At 39.0% G+C, this 14925-nt stretch overlaps 1 protein-coding gene across 9 annotated transcripts in view; it reads right to left on the bottom strand.

Moving 5' to 3' along the window:
- The window catches only part of CIT (citron rho-interacting serine/threonine kinase), an 81283-nt gene that overhangs the window by 25595 nt on the left and 40763 nt on the right, over window positions 1-14925 (bottom strand). For 8 of the 9 annotated variants that reach the window (XM_051805381.1, XM_051805379.1, XM_051805383.1 and 5 more), the window contains 8 exons: window positions 14244-14384; window positions 13747-13872; window positions 10703-10798; window positions 8849-8965; window positions 8333-8442; window positions 5759-5933; window positions 4193-4390; window positions 1959-2012 (listed from right to left, as the gene is read on the bottom strand). In XM_051805381.1, coding sequence (XP_051661341.1) covers window positions 1959-2012; window positions 4193-4390; window positions 5759-5933; window positions 8333-8442; window positions 8849-8965; window positions 10703-10798; window positions 13747-13872; window positions 14244-14384 — 1017 coding nt within the window. The remainder of the gene's footprint in view (window positions 1-1958; window positions 2013-4192; window positions 4391-5758; window positions 5934-8332; window positions 8443-8848; window positions 8966-10702; window positions 10799-13746; window positions 13873-14243; window positions 14385-14925) is intronic. The other variant, XM_051805385.1, reaches the window with a different exon arrangement.

Here is a 14925-nt window from a genome sequence, read left to right on the forward strand (position 1 = left end):
TTCAATATTTTTCCTGTCTAATCTTATTTTCATAATTCTTATGCTGTTTGAGGCTTCTCAATAAGATCAAATAAAAATAATTCCCTACCAAAGTTTGCCAGACTAGTTCAAGGAGTTTGTATCAGCTTAAAAAGGATATCTTTTGAGAACTTGCTGAAAGAATAAACCCATCCATTGTCATGCTGTATAAGTAGCAGCATATTACAATTATTCCCTTGGAGAGCTGTCTGATTTTAAAAGGAGTATAAATTCTAATCACCTTCAAGTGGAACCACGTGGTCACCAAAAAGTACAGCCTGTATCATACCAGTTACCATCAGATAAACACGAGGCTGAAACATCTGGTGAAGGCACCATAATTAGTGTCCCCTGACCCTCACTGGCAGGAGAAGATTGCCCTGATTTCCTCTCAGTGCTCCTCAGCAGACAGGATGGACAGCTAGGACCAGTCATAACACAGAACAGGAAAGTTTCTGTCCATGGTCAATTAAATTATACATGGCATTCTCCTGGGCTGGAAAGAGAATGTATGATGAGCATGTATTATTCATTTAGGAACTATTTAATTAATTTCTTATTGATGAAGATGTCTGATCCCACTTATCCCACTGAAGGGCCTGACAATGCACAACACTTTTACAAATCCTTTGATGCAGAACCTTTGAAGCTCTCGACATTCTGGAAATGTTATGGGTCACTCTTTACTGCTGGAGCTTGTTCACCACACTTAGAGACAAAGTGTTACTGGATAATGAGTTACAGACTCTGCAAGGCAGCCAACCCTGCAGAGAACAGAAGCCACTGCTTCCACATCTGGTTTTTGCCTCCATGGAGATCACAGAAGTGTTTGCATAGAAAGCTGCAGTTCTGAATGAAGGGCAAGGTATAGAACAAGAGAAGAGAGCTATGGATGTAAGATATGTGATGACACACATGGAGCTAGAGGATCAATCTAAGAAAATGAAGAAGGGAACAAAAAGTAAAGATTCTTGTGCAGGATTTCTTCATCTCTGGATATTTTATGAACAGAAGAATGCCCTTGCTTAAGTGCTAAAGAGTGAGGAAAACAGAATGACTCTCCTCTTGAAAAGGTATTCTTGGAAGATGGAAACTTGTACAGATACTAAGTCCAACAGCATGAAAAACTGAATTTGAAGAAATCACTGGTAGTAGGGAAACAATCAAGATAAAAAATCCCAGGATTAAGCCCTGCTTACAGGGTGGAGAAGGAGAAAAAGCCCAGAGGGATCAGCAATCGCTGCTGATCCAGAGGACTGTGGTGCTCATCCAACACTTCTGTAATTCATGTCATTGGAAGGCAGATGCCCTCTTATCAACCATCATAAACAAGTGTGAAGATTGTTAAACCTCAAGAATCCCTGTGGATAGACAAAGCCCTTGGACATCTGTCCTGGACTGATGAAATGAATCCGAAAACATGTCAAAGATCTCAAGGTGAAAATTCAGATCCTGGAGTCCTCTCTGCACTTTGAGCAGGCAACTACATGTCAACGTGTTATTTAGAACCTTAACACTCCTTGCCTCTTCAAATAGTGTCAAAATCCTCCTTAAAACCCACTCTGGCCTAGATCTACAATGCAGCTCAGGATTTGGACAGGTAGATCTTTTCTTCTTGTGAGCAGAAAAGATCTTCACCTATAGTCATTTTTTGCAGCTGCTACACCATTCTTATTAGCTGCACTGCAATGAGATATTTTAATTTACTTTCTTCTCCAAAAAAGAAGAATAGTATCAATTTCATGATCAGACTAAAACCTCAAAATTGAGGTTTACCTGAAACCTAAAAGAAATCAAATCCAATCCATCCAGGTCCTACTAACACCTTGAAGCCAGAAGTCCACATTAGGAACTAGTGTCATCAAGGATTAAAGGAGGAAATTGTTTGTTTCATTATCCTTAATTTCAAAATAATTCAATGATCTGTATTTAATACTCACTGTGCAGCTATTACGAAGGGCTTCAAATTTACGCTGGATTTCATCTCTATGTGCCTAAAGGAGGTAAGAAGTTAATCATCAATTTTTCATACATTAGAATTCGAATCCAACAGCTGTTGCTAAACAAACTGCAGAACAATCTACCAGCAAGCAAAGTTTGGAAGGCAGATGCTGCAGGGTATGAAAGCACTTTGCAGTGGCAAAGAACTGATTAGCAAAAGTCACATCCTACTCAATCAAAATACACTTATGGCTCCCAGTCCTGAACTGCTTTAGAAAAATGTACAAACTCAAGAATGGAATTATGTAACAACAGGTTCCTTCTGAAGTGGTCAGCAGAAGACTTGTTGATCCCATTTTAAGTTTGTACATTCTTGACATTATAATTTGAGCTGGTTTTACTTCCATATCCAGATTGGTATTTCATAGAAAATGAATACTGCATACAATTTAATGCTTGCAAAGAAAAGCTATAATGATATAGTATGCAAGCCATCCCAAACAGCTCTGCCAATCTACCTGAATCCTACCACAAAGTCCCTTTTAAATCCCAAGCCTCTCTAAAAAGCAGTGATAAAACACAATAATCAATTCTTTGGAAGACAGCATCCAAAGCATGGAAAAGTGCAAACACTTTTTTTAAAGAATGCAGGATTGCATGCACCATTTTACCCCCTAATTTACAAGCAAAGCATGACAAAGCAAAAAGTTCTTGTTTCAGCCTCATGGCCTCTCTCAAAATTCATGAAAGGGATTTAAAAAGTGTCTAATGTCATGTGCTAAAGGTAACCTGTGCAAAGGTTAGTGCACGAGCACATCCAGCCACCTTTCTTCATTCAGAACATTTCCCTTAGAGCCAAGAGACTAAACAGGAAAAAACTGTTCAGCAGAAGTCAAATATGAGAGCTAAAAAGCTATCTTACCACCACGGGCAAGGTGAAAAATTAAAAAAAGAAGTATATAAAAAAATCCATGACAGGAATACTCCCCAGCCCACCGAACTGGACTGTCTCACAGCAGCTGCTCCAAGAGCACCACCATTCTGCCAAATTAACTGAAGCAATGACTGAGTGAACACAGGTCATGAATATTCATCTGTTTGACTGTTGGGTAAAGATATCAAGCACATCACCAGCCCAGTGGCAGTGATATCAGTTGTTATGCAAAGCTTTCAGCTGGGAGGGGACTGCCTCAGTTTTGAGCAGAAAAGAACCCGATGCCGTGTTCTATTCAGTTATTCTTAGGCCTCGATGCTGTTGCTGCACTTGCCCAGCTTGTGCCCACTTCAGAACTGAGGGAATGGTTCTCCCATTCAGCTCCCAAAGCATCAGCATAATTCCAGCACCCACGTCAGCTGAGCCCACCACCCCTTCCAAAAAACAGCAATGGCAGGAATACTTGGAACAGTTCTTTGATTAAATGCCACTGGAGCACAAGAATGCACATTTTCAACACTTCCAAATAACAGGATTTGAAGGTCATTAAAGGCTGCTGCACAAGGGGGTTTAGCTGGTAGCAGGTCATCTCCACTCTCTACCCCACAACCCTGGGAATCTTTTGTGATGGAAATATTTCTTAGAATCAAACAGTTTGAAAGCATGCTTTTGTACTCAAGAGACAGCAACCAGCAACATATAATCTAGAATTCCATTTACAGGGGGCTGGGGTGGAAGAGGGTGGCAAGACTTGAACTTTTCTTTTTTCCTTTCTATCATTCACACACCTCACCAGAGACTGCAAGACACGTGTGACAATTTCTAATGAAACAAGCATTATGTGCTAAGAACACTCTTTCCTAGGAATTTGGTGGGGTTTTTCTCCCCCCCTGAATAAGCCTCCTCAAAGCAGGGTAACTGATAGGAAAAAAATAATCAAAACATTTATGATCATCCAGTACTTCTAAACTCACGAGCTATCATTTAAATAAGTATATCACAGAGTAAAGCTCCTAAAAATACCAATTTTAGATGCAACCTTCACCTCAACACAAAAGCAATAAAGCTCCTACAAGCCATCAATCAGTTTTGGCAGCAATGAACCATTACTAAGAAGTATTCATGTGGTTAAAGATATAACTTGGCATTTTAGCCATCCCTGCTTCTATCAACACAAGGCACAACTCATATCCAATTCTGAAAATTAAAAATTTAACACTATAAGTTAATTTAAACCCCTCTATGAAACATGCACCTCCATAATTCTTATCTGTATGTAGCAGAGATTTCAGGGCTCACCGTGAGGGCTTGGATCTCTTCCTCTGCCTCAGCTGTTGTCTCCTCCAGCTCGGTTTTGGCCTCGCGGAGCTGGTTCTCCAGGGCTGTCCGTGCCGCCTGCAGCCCAGTGATCTGAGATTCCCGCTCCTGCAGGGTCAGCTGCAGCTCTGTCAGCTGCCTCTTGAGCTCCAGCTTTTGTTCTTCATGCTCCAGACTAACCTGAAGAAAGAAAAAGTAGAATACAAGTTACTAACAAACAAGAGACAGGCAATGCAATCTCATTTCAGACCTTGCTTTAAGATGCCATTGCCATGTCTGTCCCAAAAATCACGTCCTTATAGATTGTTTCAGTTACTGGAAAGTCAAGGATGCAGCTTTGTCTACTCCCTAAAAACTACTGGTTTGCTTGGAAAGAGGTAAAAAGCAACCTGCCATTTTGAAACAACAAGACAACAAGAAAACAAGAATAGTTGCAGCTGTAACTGGAACTTCACATATCAAATGTTGATACAAAATGTTGAAGAAGTTTGTGATGAACTTTCTACACTGAAACTGAGAGTCTTTAAAAATCTTTACTTGGGCATAAATGTCCATATTAATATTTATTCTTATGTTAATGTTATATACATTTTGCAATTGACTTTCATATTTCATCTTCCCTTCAGATTCCTTTTAAAGAAAGCCACCAGATCATCTGGCTCTGGGTTTACCTGAGTGGCTTCTGATGAAGGTTTTCTTGCAACATACTCAGGGATAAACATGTCATTTCATGGATAAGAAATGAACCACCAGCAGAACAGATTTCAGATGCTCAAAATCAATTCCAAACTTTAGCACCTTCTTCAAGCTGTCTGTTATCCCAAGGGAATCTGTCTGTTGTGCTGGAGATGCATGACAAGCCTGTCAGAAATCTTACACTGGTCCCAACCAGCCTCTGGTCAAACAAGGACATGGTTTTCCAACCCCTGTAGCTAAAGGCAAGATTTCAGTCTTAGCTAAAAATTAGTAGAGACTGGAGAAGGTAAAAGAAGATCAGAAGTGGATCCAAACTAGTTGATACAAAACTAAAAATGAGGCACAGCTCACAGATCTTTAAAAATTTATATTTTCATATTACTGTAGGTTTTCTTTCCAAAAATCTCAAAAAAATGTGTGTGAAGCAACAGGTCTCCTGTTTTCTTACAGCAGTTCTGCTGTGTCCTTTGCTTTCTCTGCTGTAGGCTCTAAGGATATGGTTAATCTGATCATTGGACATAGCTGAGCTTTTATTCTCTACCCAGACAATACTATAAGGATATTGTAGAAAAAACCCCACACAAATAAGATTCTGAGAAAGCAAGATGATCTGAAATCTCATATTCAGAATGACAAGTTCTTAATAACTACTTTTCTCTCCTTCTAATGAGCAATTTTTTATTTTTTTTTTTTTTACTACTAGGGGGGAAAAAAAAAAGTACTGTTAGACCAAACTAAATTAACACACTTTCAAATACCACTAAAACAACTTAATTCTAGTTCTCACTACATTACTCAAAATGGGATGCATTCAAGAAAGTTTGTTGGGAGGGACTGAAGCCAAGTTTTCACCTCTCTCAGCCGTGTCTCCAGCTCCAGCAGGCGGTTCTTGTCAGTGTGATCTTGGTGACTCATCTTTTCCAATTGTTCTTCTAATTTTCGATTCTGGGCCTCTAACTTTCCAGCTTGTGTTTCCAAGTAGAACTTCTGTTGCCTGAGCTCTGAAATCATCTCCTCTTGGGCTTTCCTGATGGGAGAAAGGCACAAGTGACAAACCCAAAATGTCCCCAACATATGTCCTTTCACTGGGGTGAAATAAGGAAGAACCCAAGTTTCCTGTTAAGTAGAACAGTTCAGTTCATAGCTTAAATTCTACATCCCAACTAAACATAAAAAATACTGGTGTATTCACCAACATATGCCCAGAGCACTAAAATGCCATGTTTGCAAGTTGCACAGACAAATGGATCTTGTACAGGGCAATCTACAACAATATTTGAGCTGCAGCTCATTCTCCTCATTTCTTCAGTTCCTTGTTACGTGTTTTTCTATGCAGGAAACACAAATGCTAAGAAGAGTTGCTTTCTCACAATGTATTTCCATGAGATAAGAGGAATGAGATGCTGCAGGATAGGGGGTAGTGTGTTTGGGGTTGTTTGTTGTGGTCTTTTCTAAGTTGTAATGGATCTAGAACTTGACCTACACTGATGTGAAGTTTTGTTGTCTTTGATCAAATTCTTAATCTACAAAGTGAACAAAAGCAATTACTTGTGTTCATAAGAATTTTGAGAGCTGGCAATGATTAACTATTACCATTTGAAATGCATACCCTCAAAAAAAAAAAGGTCTTTCTACATTATTTACAATTCCTGGAATCATGTTATCATGCACTGGAAAATTCTGCCTCATAGTGTGCTTTCCACTTAGAAGCCTCACAAAGCTCTCCATATATTAATGAATTAATATTTTAAGAAGTTCACTGTGAGATAAGCTGTTATTAATCCTATCCCAGAGAAATTATGTGGGTTGCCCAAGATCAAATAGGAAGACTTAAAAAAACTAAAAATAGAACTTTAGTCTTCTGACTCACATTTCTGTGCATTGCAAGCAAAACCACCCTTTCACCTTTCCTCTCTTTTTAATTTACCTCTACAGAGTATTGTCAGCCAGAACTGTCAAATGGTGTTATTTCATTTCCTACTGTTTACTGGGCTATCTTCTCAGGAACCTGATAATCATTGGTTTCCTCAGATACTGCTGGAACAAGAGCTTGCAGAGCTCCCCTCTCCTCTGAAGGGTTTAATCACTAGTTCTCCTCTTGATAAATGCTCGGATTAGTTGCAGCTTTTGTGCATTCAAAATGCAGTCCAACAACAATTTATGCATTTTCACCAGCCCAATTCACAAAACAAGCACAAAATCATTAACTATCTGCATGCATAATAAAGCAGTTTTCTCTCAAAATGTTGCTAATTCTGTCCTATCTTCTACCAATCCTGCAAAGTTACATCACTTGACAATATGTCTCTCAATAATCTATTCTAAGTCATATGTTAAAATGTTATTATATGTTTTCCTTGGTTTTTATGGCTCTTCAGTTAAGTGTACTGCTTTCAGAGGGTGCATCCAGCTCAGCTAAGTTCTTACACTCAGTCAGACCAATGACTGTGACACTTCATCTTCCAAAGGCTTCCCAGGTACATGTTGGGAAAACATTTATGTTTTATTTCAGATTGAAGGTAAATTATGGCTTTTGTTGCCTCAACAAACTTCCTGGGTGATTAACTAGAGGTCATCTGGAGCATAAAGCAACACAATTTAATTCCTCAGTTATTTCTGTCAATATTTTTGGCTGGTCAGGCTAAAATAACTTGCCAGATATTTGAAATACAATGAAAACTGGAGCCATTACATATCTGGAGGCATAATCAGCACTGAAAAGGAATAAAACCAAGGCAGCTCTTTGCCAAAACTCATCCTTGTCTGATTCTATTCAATATTATAGGGGAATCTATCCAAGTGCTTCCCACAAGGGCACCACCTGACATTGCATCCAGCAGCTGATGGGCACAGAAAACCTGTGTGCAAAAAGCCAAAGTTGGTGGATCTCTGAACTCAGTAAGGGCACAAACTGCTTTAGCTTTGCCCTGCAGGAGGTATCAAATAATCCACGCAGGATGGGATGTCTGTGAATGTAAGGTATTTAAAGTTTTCAATTTCAACACCATGTGTCACAAGAACCAGGGAAAATATAAAATCTATTAGCAATATTTATGTTCAAAAATGGAATATATGCTTCTCCAGAGGTATTTTGGATATTAAAATTATTAGTATTCATTTAACATGTTTGGCAAACCAGCACAAATCATTTGCCTCAGGAAAGGCTCCAAAGTAAACACTCACTGTAACACAAACCAATTTTCCCAGTCATGTTTGAGGAAACACAAAATACACAGTGAGCCACAGGTATGTGAAGAACAAGCACGTTTTTGAAAGCATATCACCGAAAAACAAGCAGGGAGCACAGCAGGCCTGCAAGAAAGAGCCACTTTTACAGTGAGAATCAGAGAATCATTTAGATTGGAAAAGACCTTGAGGTCATCTTCCTGAGACCTGTTCAGCAGTGACTGCAGCTGCCACACTTACATGTTCCTCTGGGTAAAGAGGCTGCTGTTTGCTGCCAGTTTGTTGGCCTCAGACAACTCCACAATTCTCTGTTCCAGTGACCTGATCTTCGAGTCCATTGCATTGATCATCTGAAACACAAGTGATCATAAAAATAAAGTTTATAAGAAGTCTGAGCTTTTTCTAGAAACAAGAAGAACTAAAAGAAGACTGCACGAATGGCCAGAAGAGCATCAAAGATGCAATTCCTGGAGCTATTTATAACTGCTTTTTGCTGCTTTAATATTAGGAAGAAAAGCAACCACTATATTATCAAAATGAGGGGTACACAACAAGCTGCATGGCTAATTTTAAGGATATATTCTTGAAGATACGCTGCATTAAAAAATCATGTCTTTTAAAATTAGCATTAATCAACGAATTTCCTTCAAAGCAGCTCAGCAGCTCTACAAAACCTCAAACAAGATTATCTTGCTTGAAATCAGTGTCAGAAAGCTACTCTTCAACTGCTTTGATTTCCAATTCAACACCACATACCGCCTTCTGCTCAGCCAGGACTTTACATTTTTCACGTGCTTCTTCTTCATGTCTTCTGAGCATATTCTCAAGTGCTTCCTTATCTGCAAGATCTTTCTTCATCTGATTTTCCAACACCTAAATGAAGACATTTCTTTTGTCTAAATTATATCTGTTTCACTGGGCAAAGGGCAAGCAGAAAGAAAATCATGAAGATAGACAGAAATTTATTTTTTAAGCAGTTGATCATATCTCAAGCAAAACTAAACCCAGGGTGCAATTGTATGAAATCCATGGAAGAGCAAACTCCAGAAAAAAGCATTCCCTCAATTATTGTTGAAGACTGAACTTGATGATGGAATTTTATAGACATGGAGACAGTACAGATTTTTTAAAATTATTACTTTAAGTCATATAAACTCTGTTCAAGAACAGTTCCAGACTAATGCAAAAAACCCCAGAAAAACTCTCTACTCCAAAATATGTACAATAGGGGAAGTAAGAAAGTGCCCATCCTTTGGCTGCCCTACCAATATGGTTCAGAAGGAATCTGTGAGTTCCATAAGTGTGGATGAGAAAGGCAACTGAGAACCACATGAATTCTTCTAGTCAGAGACACCAAATCTAACAGCTAAGTAAAAAACTTATTTTTGTGACACAAACACCTGTCATCAGGAACAGGACTAAAGTAATCAATTGCTACACTTTTTTAAAAAATGCATGTCATGTATGCATGTCCAGAGCTCTAAATCAGTTGTTAACTAAAGGTCCCTCCCTTCAAAGAAATTTTTGAAGGCACAAATTCTGCTCACCACAGGATATTTTTTACTGTTCCAATTACAAAAACCCCATGTCCTCTTTCATCCCTTTGAACCTTTTTCATCTGGTTTCCTGATTTCTCCTCCTAAAGCCTCTAACATAGGTCCCCATAATACACTGGTTTTCTTTTTATTCATTTTCCAATGCCTATCCTCTTTTCCAGCTTTTATATCACCACTTCTCCTTTCCCAACATCTACATCTGATCTTCCTGCTCTCTATCAATCACTCTCCTCTCATTGCTGATTACCAGATGCTCTGATCTGCCAACAAATCTTTACTTCTTTTTTTTTCCTTCACATTTCTCCCACAGAAATTTCTTCTCTCCTCTTAAATATTATGTCCTCTCACATTTAAGCCAAAATGTAGAATTAAGGTCCTAGTTAAATGTACCAGATAAAGATTGTTTCTACTAAGAATAACCTGGTTTAGCAAAGATTCTTACAAAATGTATTTACTGCCTGTCATACTGTAAGCTCTTTAGAAAAAACCATAGCCAGTGTATATACTCCTATTTCCCAGCTTGTTTTTCCTAATTTTAGATGGTGTCTATGATTCTATTTCTGTTTGTTAATGCTACCCTGGAAAAGACAAAAACAAAGTGGGTGGTTTCTGTGGCTTCTTGGCAGATGTTACAGCTCCAAGAGGATGGAATTTCAGAAATGCTCCAGTATTTGCTGCATTTAAAACTTGCAGGTAGGTTGAGTGAACACTCACAGAAAATCACCAGTACGAACTGAAAGTTTCTTCAGGGTGTGAGATCTGACAGCACTAAGTATCATTGAGTCAGCAATAGTCAAATTACAATCACCAACTGCCTCCCTGTAGTTCTGACTCCCAATCTCAGCTGTCCTAATGCAGTGCTACAGACAGGTAAGGTACAAGGGCAGGGACTGGGAGAAAAACTGATTGAGATCCCACTAAGCTCCCTGCACATTGCAATAGGGGGGAGCAAGAAGGCTACTCCTAAGACTAAACAATCAGAGCCTAAAGGCAACTGTTTTTCCCTGAACTCCTTCTACCCACAAAAGCTTGTAGGAAGATAAGATATTTTTACTTTGAGTTTTTCCTCATAGAATTGTTCCTTCTGTTTCAGCTGCAGCTCCAGGTGTTGTGCTGCGATCTGAGCCTCACGATGCTTCTCCTCCAGCTCCTGAAAGCAGCAGAGATTCATATTCAGACATAAAGAAATAGTAGGTGCTGTGTGTATGTGTTACACAGGTATCAAACACTCATTCATTCTTTTTTTAAGACTTCACACTATAAAAACCCCAAGACCAGGGCTGTCATGTTAAACAAAACCTTATGAGAACTGCACATTTTCTCCTTTAAGCTCTGCATATTGCTGCTGACCCATCTACTGCAGTGCAGGTCCACTGCTAAGGACAAAGATTTCTGCTTCCATGGTAAGAATCTCCATTTCCCAGTAAAATATTCTCAAAGATAGGCCAAGGACATTTGGTGAAAACACACAGTTATAAACATTTTATAGCTGCAGTGGCATCACAGGAAGTTCAGATCTATTTTTACCAAGGTCTCTCACTTGTTTTCTCACAGAAAACCTCAATAAGGGGCTACTGCTGTCAATGCTTTTCATTCTGCATTCAGAGTGGGAATAGCATTTACTTTGCTATATTCCTCAGACAAACGTTGTCAGAACAACTATTTATAAATTGCTTGGAAAATGAAAAGTGCAGGATGCAAGACATGTGGTGGAACATGCCAGAATGTTTTTAACCTCTTTGTTTCACATAAGATAGTTTCAGCTGTGCACAGCAAGGATTTAAGCCATTTGTAACTCAGAAATCAGCTGTTTCTGCTGTCTGACTATGTTATTTGGGGTATATCTATAATCAGCTTTCAACAGGACACCTCACAGGAGCTGGGCTTACAACTTTATGCTCATTCATTGTTGTATTTGCCACTCCAACAATTTCCCTGGAACAAGAGCAGCTCCAGGTCTGTCATTCACTACCACTGGCTTGACTCTTGCATAGACAAGTTGAGGTGTTGGGCTGCATCCAGGTCTCCTGTCTGCCTTCATTACTGCATAGCACAGAAAAATTTCCTGATATATGTGTGTACTTTAGCACTTTTCATATTAATGTCATATTTTCTTTTCTGATCTTCCTCATCTTGAAAAGATATGACTTTTTTTTTGCAGTAATTTGCCATAGACCTCTTTTTCCAGAAGTGAGAATCAAAGAGGAGGTTCACCAAAAGTAGGTCATCTCCAGTGCCTAGTCCCGACACTTCTGCACGGAATGGAGATTGCTGCTTTTTGCAATTGAAATATGTCTCCCAGCAACAAGAGGGACAACTCACCTCCCCCAGAAGCCCACACGTTTCAGGGCCTGGCAGAGAATCAGACAACCAGATCAGCAGCAGCTTCAAAGCCACCAGCATCAGACTGCTCATACTGTGGCAGAAGCTTCACCAGTTCCTGCAGTGGCACTTAACAGCCAGAGTGGGCTCAAAAAGGTAAATCTCTTACCATTCCAGTTCTCACTCACTATTCTCTATGTAGCACTGACTTTGTGTTTGGCATCACAGCATTGATCTACACGTTCAGACAGTAATAAGTATCTTCTCTGACTTGTTTCTTGCTTCTTATTCAATTCTTACAGGCAGATGAGCTGGTACTTCTCTGATACTGCTACATGAGTGTATGTGAAAACAATGCCTTTATTCAGCAATATCCACCTTACTCTATGCAACTCTGCATCTCCAACTCCCTTCTTACCTTTCTATACTTTCTATACCAGGAAAAGTCAAGTGTTTGAAAAGATCAGCTCGAGGGGAGGTCCAGGGTAGGAGTACAGAAAGAAGAACACCAGTACCCTGCGCTCCCAGGTCAGAATTGCAAGGGACTAGGAAAGACTGTAGGAATATTTCTTCAACACCTGTTTGACTTTTTCATAAAATACTTTTGTGCCTCCCCAACACTGTGTCAGAACTCCATGGAAACTCTATAAGAAGAGCTAAACATATCCCCTGGTGTAAAACAATTACTCGATATTTCTGCATTCCCTTCCAGTTTCTCCTCCACAGAGAACGTAATCAAAACCAAGGAACAATTCCCAAATATACACAGGAGGCTTATGAAACAATTCAAAGTTTTACACTATTTCTAAACATAAAATTGGCTCTGTGCCCAGCATAGTCTCCCACTTACCATGCACTCGTGCTATCAAAACAATTTGAAAGGAACAGCACCACTAAAGAACCGATTCTACCTTTTTTTGACAGCAATCAGGTATTCTGGTGTTAAAGTCTACATCCCCAGAACAAGCCTGGGTCATCTGTTGACTCTAAATATGCTTATTTATACATTTCCATTTGGCCTTCCTCAGGTGTGTCTCTGCTCAGGATTACTACCAATAAAATGCCATCCTTTTTTCCCTTGTCATATTGGCAACACACAAAGAGAGCTCATGAGGAACGCAAAGTAAATTTAATTATTCCACTATAAAATTATGCTTCCTGTCCCAGGGAAGCAAAAGTATTAGAAACACCCTCTGCTTGGTTCACTGGAGACTGACATACTAACTTACTATAAAGATTTAATAGGTTTAAGCAGGAGAGAAACAATAAATTGCCAACAGAGAAACATGTGGGTGAAAATGGTTTCCTGACAAATATTATCTTTGGAGATGAATAGTTTAGATGACTAATTTCTCCCTGCTTCAAAACATAAGCATTTCAAATAGATCTGACCTCTAAATTCCTCTACCATTTAGTTTAAAAGATAGATATTAATGGTTTTGTTGTCGTAGTATCTTGTCCTGAGAATATTTTACTTCTGAAACAATCACTAGGTAAAATAATTTAAATATTACTATGTTGACTTAAGAGTGCTCGCCCTGAGACAACTACAATTTTGAAGAAGTATTAAGACTAAAAGTACAGGAGTGAGTTTGTAACTACAGGTGCAAGGAGAGTTTGAGTCCTTAAGCTTTCTCCAGGATGACTGATACAAGAAAGAAATCCCCTTATTCACCAATTTCCACCTTATTCGATGCAATTCTACTTCTTCTGATTCTTTCCTCCCCCTTTCTTACAAACTCTCACGCTGGAAGTTTCATTTTCACCTCTGCTCACCAGAATTTTCTCTGCCATCTGTTGAATCTGTTGAGATTTAGTTTGAATATCTTCTTTCAGGCGGTTTTCTCGTCGTTCCACAGTCTCTAATCTCTTCACTTGATTCTCCAGAGAATGGCGCCGTTCCTGCAGAGCAATTATGAGCTGCCATTTAGGCTATTCAACTCTGCACTAGCACAAAGCAAGGAGCAGTTTCTAGAAAAAAATTAGGCTGAAGCAGGCAATATACATGGTTGGTTTCTGTATTTTAAATCCTCATCATGCCTCAAATCCCTTCGGTAACCACATGTCCTTATTGACTCCTCACTCAGAATAAAAAATCTCAGCTTTTTTCAAAGAAATGTATCTTTTTTAATTAAAAATGGATTCATGTCTAACACTTTCCCCTGAAGAGTTACTACAGGAATACCCATTGTTCAGAGTCATCCAGATGAGGGTTCCTAAATTGATGCACATCCCGATAACTAATTTACTTTAGATAGACACTCTCCACTCACCTCCGCTTCAAGTAATTTCTTCTTCATGCTTTCATTAGAATCTTCCCTGTTCTGCAGTTTCTCCAACTCCTTCTCAGCTCTCTCCTTTGCCTGACGGATATTCTGCAGAAGCTCAGTTGCCTCTGAGCTGGCTTTCACAGCCTGAAGGTCAAAAGAAAAGAAAAGAAAGGTATTATATGAAAAGCACACACAACAAATTTGGTGTGTGAAGGTTTCATCACCTCAAGATGGTCAACATTCTGAATAAATCCACTACAGAACTTTGGCCTATCTGTCTAAATTAAGACAACCACAAACATGTGTGGGAACCCAAATTCTAACATCAATTACATAATTCTAATTTCTGTTTCACACACACAAAAAAAAATTAAAATCCAGGAGATGCACAGGTTTGTCTTATCGAAGACTTGCTACATTTTCTACTATATAGAAACTTGCTATACTGCAAGTTTCTACTTGACTCTATATCTTGACAGTAAAGTCTACCCCCCAGTTCAGCTCAAGTTCTTGGAAAGAACTCACAAAATAATCTTACTAAAAGATCAAGAGAATAACCTGTCGGCCTAAAGACAATTCCTTAGCATCAATGCAGGGAGAGAAGAAGACTGGATAAAACATAATTGTTTTGAAATATTACAAGTACTGTTTCTATATAGTTTTGGCCTCCATGAACAATAACCCT

This window comes from Manacus candei, unplaced genomic scaffold (genome assembly GCF_025592945.1).
Source record: "Manacus candei isolate 608988 ecotype Guabito, Panama unplaced genomic scaffold, ASM2559294v1 h1tg000064l, whole genome shotgun sequence".
Taxonomy (NCBI): domain Eukaryota; kingdom Metazoa; phylum Chordata; class Aves; order Passeriformes; family Pipridae; genus Manacus; species Manacus candei.